The sequence below is a fragment of the Bubalus kerabau genome, chromosome 9 (assembly GCF_029407905.1).
Source record: "Bubalus kerabau isolate K-KA32 ecotype Philippines breed swamp buffalo chromosome 9, PCC_UOA_SB_1v2, whole genome shotgun sequence".
Taxonomy (NCBI): Eukaryota; Metazoa; Chordata; class Mammalia; order Artiodactyla; family Bovidae; genus Bubalus; species Bubalus kerabau.
In genome coordinates this window covers 30043005-30049848 of record NC_073632.1, presented here as the reverse complement: position 1 = coordinate 30049848, position 6844 = coordinate 30043005, and the positions used below count along the sequence as shown (strand labels likewise).

General features: G+C 49.3%; 1 protein-coding gene across 1 annotated transcript; it reads right to left on the bottom strand.

Annotated features, from left to right (window-relative positions):
- Positions 1 to 2002: 2002 nt before the first annotated feature.
- TPBG (trophoblast glycoprotein) lies at positions 2003 to 4067 on the bottom strand. The gene has a single exon (XM_055534884.1). The coding sequence runs from the start codon at positions 3945 to 3947 to the stop codon at positions 2685 to 2687; it is 1263 nt and encodes a 420-aa protein (XP_055390859.1). The 5' UTR covers positions 3948 to 4067; the 3' UTR covers positions 2003 to 2684.
- Between the last annotated feature and the right edge of the window lie 2777 nt (positions 4068 to 6844).

The window sequence follows — 6844 nt, the reverse complement described above, 5'->3', positions numbered from 1 at the left end:
ATGGGGTTCTCCAGGCAAGATTACTGGAGTGGGTTGCCATGCCCTCCTCCAAGGGATCTTTCCAACCCAGGGATCGAACCCAGATCTTCTGCATTGCAGGCATGTTCTTTACCAGCTGTGCTACCAGAGAAGCCCTACAAGCTTATAGACTTAGAGTATTATAACCATACAATAGAATTGTTTTCAAACAGTAATATTTTTTACCTTAAGAATGTGTATTGCCATGTTTTGGGGAATAGCAAGCAGTGATATGCTATTAAATTGGGAAGATTATACAGAGGAAGAAGCAAGAAATCAAACTTCAAAAAAGCCATCACTTAACAGGCTAAAAACTCAGCTTCACTGTACCACAGATTCTGCTTCAGTGAGTTGATGATGAGAAAATCTAGACTAACCCATCTACTGCTTTCCTGGATCTTAGATAAAGGTCAGTTTTAACTGTTAGACTCTCACATGATGAAATAATTCTTCTGAACAGAGACTCTATAAATATTACAACTGGTTGTTTTGTACAATACCAGCAGACTTACCAATGAAAGTCCATTGGCAGTTCATTCCTAAGATGGTGTGCTTTTATTTATTAGATGTTTTTGATAATTTGGCATCATCCTTAGGAAATAATGGCAGCTGGCCAGTTTATGAATTCCTGGTGAACATTTAAAATGTTTAATGGAATATTAAGTACCATATATTTAACCTTTTCTTAGGTAATTATAGGATCTAAAGTATAACCCCAAAATAATGAATACTATTTCATAAAATGAGCCTTAGAAAACTTAATATAGTTAAAATTAAAATATCATATCTGTCTAATCTAAACAAGGAACAAATTCAGATATTTTTAGCTCTATTTTGAAAACTTCTGAGCTTAACTCAAAGAGGGAAAATGTTTCTATTCTATTCTAAAAAAACATTTCTACAACTAAAGTACTACCTAATCCTATTTCATTTATAAAAATATGGAAACTTAAATTTTATTTCAAATATAAAACTCTCTAATCATTTTAAAGGGAAAGAAGGGCCCTAAGACTTACTGATACAAATTTACCTACACTTTAAATTAAACAATAATAGCTAAATTAAGATCACTTTATATAAGAGGTTAGAGATTAATGGAATTTACTCTTAAGCTTAATTGGCAAATAATAAACTGAAAAAAAAAAAAGAAATTCTTGCCTATCGTTGACAATACCACTTCATTAACCAATTGCTTTTATTTACCATTAAATGTGATTCATTCTTCATAAAGGTGTATATGCTAACTTCGAATTTAACTTAGCAAAATGTCCCGAAATTCTTAAATACTGAATTGAACATAAGAAACTCATAGAGACACTTGTTTATAATTATAGACAGTTAGCTCTGGGTATTTCCTCAAATTCATATCATACCATGAGAATTTTTTAAGCACATTAGCAGGGTCTCTGATAATCAAACCATCAACCCTGTATGTTCCATTTTATGCATTTAAAAAAATATATTCTCAAGAAAATCTAAGTTCCAATTTACATTATGATATTAGGAATTTTTATTTACATTTTAAAATCTTTTATTTTAGAATATTGTCTTAAGACACTTCACTTTCATACATTTATTTGCATTATATTTGTTTCACACTCTGCTCTAAAAATCCACAGAACAATTTTCTATGGAGGGTTGTATTATGTAACTAATTTTGTTCTGTCCTAACTTAATCAGCCTAGGAAGAAACCCAAAATGTGAACTGTTTGTCTTACAGAAATCTTCCTTCTTACCAACTTCATAATGCTTTTACAAAACTGTTTAATGAATAGCATTAACTTTCACATGAATATTCAACTTCTCTATGTAAATTGTGAAAGGATCCACCATCTCAAATCTATCTCCAAAGCCTGTCTGTATAAGACACTGCTCCTGTTTCATTCTCAGCTATAACTAACAGCTTAATTATCAGCAGAACCAAAACCATTCAGTATCACTGCCCCTAATCCTTTTTCAAATAGCAAACTTGAACACAGCTGTAATTCTTTTAAGAATCTTTATTGAATTTTTTTTAACAATTTAGTTTGTTGGCTCTCGATGCAGTTTATAAAAAAACTTCAGCATAGTTTCATATAAACTGCAATCAAAAAAGTAACTTGTCAAGAAGTTATCTGAAGTTGCAAGTTATTTTTTGAAATATGCAGAACAGTAAAATGTAAGCATGCTCTCGGATGCAGGGGCTCCTGTGGACTATGGAGTTACTCTGAAGAGCTTGCTAAGGTCTGCAGGCAGTTTATGAAATGCAATCATTCTCTCCACAATTTCGGTACATGAGAATAAAACTGATATTTATGAAATAAGTCTTTTTCTCAAAAAAGTTGAGGCAGCTTTTGTTGAATGCTATCAGTGAGAGTACACTTGCTACACCTTGAACTGTACTAAGAGAAAAACAGCCAGGAGGCCATGTTCATGCTGAAACTTGAAAACATCCCTCCACACATGTTGAGTTCCAAGAAGGAAGAGGATAAAACACTATGCACAGTTGTTCATCGTCCCACAGTAACAGAACACACCAAGAAACTTTACAGAAGAAGGGAGCAAATTCCCTTCGCTGCTTTCAGTCAAGGTCACTGGCGGCTACAGTGGAGGGTGGAGGTGAAGCAAGCCTAGGACGGGATAAAGCTGAAGTCTACATCTCATGCAGAGTTGTCCTGGTTCTGTCCTCAGACATCCGAATTCGAGCTGAGGTTTGTTAACCTGGGGTCCGCATTGATTTCGTATCTGTAATGATACCCTTCCATGTGATCCCTACAGGCATCTCTGATGTTATGCATCCACTTCTTTATCCCTTTGCGGTTCAAATACAAAACCAGGAGGAAGATGGCGCCTATCAGGGCTAAAACAATACCCAGGAACACATAAGACGTCTGCAGGGATGGCGGGAGGATAGGGTCACAGTCCAGATCGGAGCTGTTGAGTTCCAAGAGAACCCGATGCCTCATTTTCTCCGGGAACGCACAGGTGAGCCTGCCTTTGCCCTGCACTACCTCGGTCTCCTTGAGCCAGGCCACCATGTCCACCATGTGGCAGTCACAGACCCAGGGATTGTCGTCCAGGAAGACCCGGACGTGGGGCAGGCTTTGCAGCTCGGCAAGGGTGCCGTTGCGCAGGACCTTGAGGGCATTGTCCTCCAGGTGCAGGCTTTCGAGGTGCGTCAGGTTCCGGAAGGACACGTGGGTCAGGCCCACCAGCGAGTTGTTGCGCAGGTCCAGGTGCCGGAGGCCGGGCAGATGGGCCAGGACGTCGTGGGGCAGGTAGAGGAGCTGGTTGCTGGCCAGCTCCAGGCGGCGGAGCCCCCGCAGCGCGTGGCCAGCTCGCAGGGCCGCCGCCACCATCCCCTCCAGGCTCAGGTTCTGCCGCTCGGCCGCGGGGAGCTCGAGGCGGTTCAAGATGAGTTCCGCCAGGGGGCTGGGGGCCGCGACGCTGGCGTTGCTGCCCGAGAAGGCGAAGGGGCTGAGGTCGGCCAGCGGGTTGTGGCTGAGGTCGAGCTGGCGCAGGCCGGGCAGGTGCTCGAAGGCGCCGGCGTCCACCTCCTTCAGGCGGTTGCCGCTGAGGTTGAGCGCGGCCAGGTCGGCCAGCGGCGGCCGGCGGGCGAAGGCGCCGGCGGGCAGCACGGCCAGCTGGTTGCCCGTGAGGAAGAGGTTGCGCACGTAGGGGGGCAGGTCGGCCGGCACCTCGGTCAGGTTGCGGTTCACGCACTTGACGGTGCGCGCCGCCTCGGAGCACTCACACGGCGCTGGGCATCGGCCCGGCAGCGCGGGCTGGCCGGACGCCGCGGGAGCCGGGAGCGACGCCGAGGAGGTGGAGGAGGACGCCGACGAGGGGAGGGAGGTCGAGGAGACCCAGCCCAGGAGGACCAGCGCCAGCCGCGCCAGCCGCAGCCGCCCGTCCCCGGCGGCTGGGCCCCGGGAGCACCCCCCAGGCATCGCGGCTCGGGTGTCCCCGGAGCCGGGCTGGGACGCCGCCCGCTCCGAAGGTTCGGGAGACGGGGCTCCGGAGGGCGCGGGCCGGCCGGAAGCTTCTGGAGAAAACTTTCCTCTCGGGGGAGCGGAGGAGGGCCGCCGCCAACGCCGCCGCCGGAACTTGGCCAACCCCCTGGCCACCGGGCGTCCCCCTCCCGGGGCCGAGTCCCCCGCCCCGTCCCTCCAGAAAGTACGCACGGCCGGTCAGGACGCTCGGCTCAGCGCTCCTCCTCCCGCTCGTCTTGCGGCCGCCGCCCCCGGGTGGCACCTCCCGCCTCTTTTGTTGGCGCCTCCCGCAGGATCCGCTGCGCGACCTGGGACAAGCGGGAGACAAGCGTGAGGCGTGGTGGCGCTCGCGGCTCCCCGAGGGCAGGAATCGGCCGCCGCGAGCCAAGCCGACCCCACCGGGTACCCGAGACCTCCCTCCGAAAGCCCTTCCGGGCCTCGCCTCCTCCAGCGCCACGCACATCCTTACCCAAGCAGAGGGGCAGGCGACCCGAGGGGCGAAACACAGTCTTGCTGCGTCCCGAGCCCTCACTATATATACCCTTCCCAGCTCTCGCCCTCCTCCTTTCCCCGATCAGACTCTTCCCCCGCGTCTAAAGTTCTTGCTTAATTCCCAGCGCCTCCCGACTAAAACTTCTCCTTCCCAGCTCCTTCCCCCCACCTCCTCCGCGGACGACCTGCCTTCCGTGGTCTCCGCCCCTGCACGGACCTCTCCTCCAGGTCCAGGTTGGGACGCAATGGAAGTTTCAGGTTACAGGAGTCTTTTGATGTCTTTCAGGACCCTGACGGATTAAGTGGAAAGCACTCGGCTGGCGCCCCCAGCCCGCGCCCCCGCCAGCCCCATCAGACCCGAGGGCGTTCAAGTCATCTCCAAAAGGGAGGCGGGGGTGAGGCCGCAAACAAAGCGGCGGTGGGACCCCCGGACCTGTGCTAGTCTCCTGCCTGAGGATGGGGAGGGGCCCCGGAGCCGCCCCCCAGGCCCCCATTCCCCCCCGCCCCCCAGGCTCTCGCCTCCTCCGCTTGCTCCCCGGCGCTCACCTCCGCACTCGAGATAACTCCCAGTCTCACCAGAGTCGCAGCGACTTGCCCGTTCCGCGCTGCGGGCGCCGACTCCTCGCACCCCAGCCCCTGGCCCAACCTCCGCAGCTGGGAAAAACCAACCCGGGGGGCGGGGAGAGGGGGTGCGGAGGGCCAGGGCTGCCGGAGAAGCTGCTCCGGCTGCGCGGCGAGCCTGGGCTGCGCTCGGTAGCGGGATGTAAGAAAGGAGAAGAGAGGGGGATCTAGACCGCGCGCCTCCTTCTGGTGGAAATTGACAAGGAATGTGCCGGAAAAGGTGAGGGAATCCCTTTTTCTCCCCCTTTCCCTGGCATCCTTTGGTGGTTCCTCATTTTGCATACTGGGTTTTACCTTGGACTGGAACAAAACCGCTCGTGCATCTCGTGAAATTCGCCCTGATCTGGGCACTTAAAGCGGTAACCAGGTAGATTGAGGCATAACAGGGCAGGAGCGTAGGGAAATGAGCTGCAAATGTACAGCGGCAGCACGAAAACGCCCAGCTGCCTGCAAGGGAGTTTCGGAAAGGCTCCCCAGCCAACTGATGCTTTAGACTGCCAACTTTGGATTTAGGTGTAATTAATCCGTCCCCACCTGTCCCGCCCCCCTCCCCCCGCACTTCTCGGATAGTTACGGAACTTGTGAAGGGAAGAGAGCCAACTGGAAGAAGGGAGAGGGGGAAAGATGGGTGGAGAAGAGATTCACTCGTGATTCATTAGTTTTCCTGCTCCCCAAATTAAAAGCAGAGGGAAGAAAACGGCCGCCAAAGCGTCCTAGAAACAAAAGGCAAATAACGAGGACGTGAGTCACCGGAAAGCGGACCCGCCCCCTCCCCATTCGTGGCAGCCGTGTGTCAGTGCAAGTCGGTTAGATGGGAGAGTTCGCAGGGTGGGGGTGGGAGGCCGCCAAGGAGAACAGAAGTTTGGTAACCCAAGTCTGACGCCGCAGGATGCGCCCGGTAGGCAAGGAGCAGAGAGGCTAGGATTGGGGTAGGAGACGGAATGATTGATTACAGAGAGGATTTGTTACCCCGGAGAGGTTTGGGGTCCTGAAAGCTCTATTCTTGTTCTCTCAATGAGTGTCTGTCTCTTTTGTCCCGAAAAAATAATTTCCCTAGAAGAGTGAGAAAGTGCTGGTTATTCAAGGTTCTTCATTTCAGAAAACTGAGAAAACAGTTGCAAAAAAGTAAGATCTGGTAATATAAAAAGGATCCAATAAGGAATGCCGAAGTTTGTGCCTATGACATGGGCCTGCCTTTAGTGTGAAGGAAAGATCCCAATTCTCAAGTCACTTCTTGATTACTTTTGTGGGAAGAAATAGACTGCACCGCCAACAGCAAGAAGGGCCCAGGTGAGACCTAGAGGGCGTGAAAACTGCAAAAAATTTGTGCAAAAAGCCAGTTTTGTTCATTTGCATCCTCAGCACTTTTATCTAAATCTTTTTCCTGTTTTTAAAAGTGCTTTGTAATACGAATGTGAAACATTTTCAAAAAAAGAATCTCAAAAGCTGGAGTCATGTTCTGTATCCTGATGGTGGTGGTGGTTACATAAGTCTAGACATGCGTTAAAATTTACAAAACCTTGTACACTGAATTAGTTTTACTGTATGATAATTTTTAAACAAAATTAGTTATTCATGGGAAAAAAAAAATACTAATGCTCTGCCTTGGTATTCTGGTTCTGCTCTATTGAGGAGAGTAAGAAGATTCTAAATATCTTTAGAATTTAGAAAGATATATTCTCATCTGATCTCACATCAGCTCGGCAATATAGATACCAGTAGTTATTCGTATAATTATTCTG

Excerpts from the sequence above, each read along its gene's own strand:
- TPBG (XM_055534884.1), bottom strand. The coding sequence starts at position 3,947 with ATGCCTGGGGGGTGCTCCCGGGGCCCAGCCGCCGGGGACGGGCGGCTG.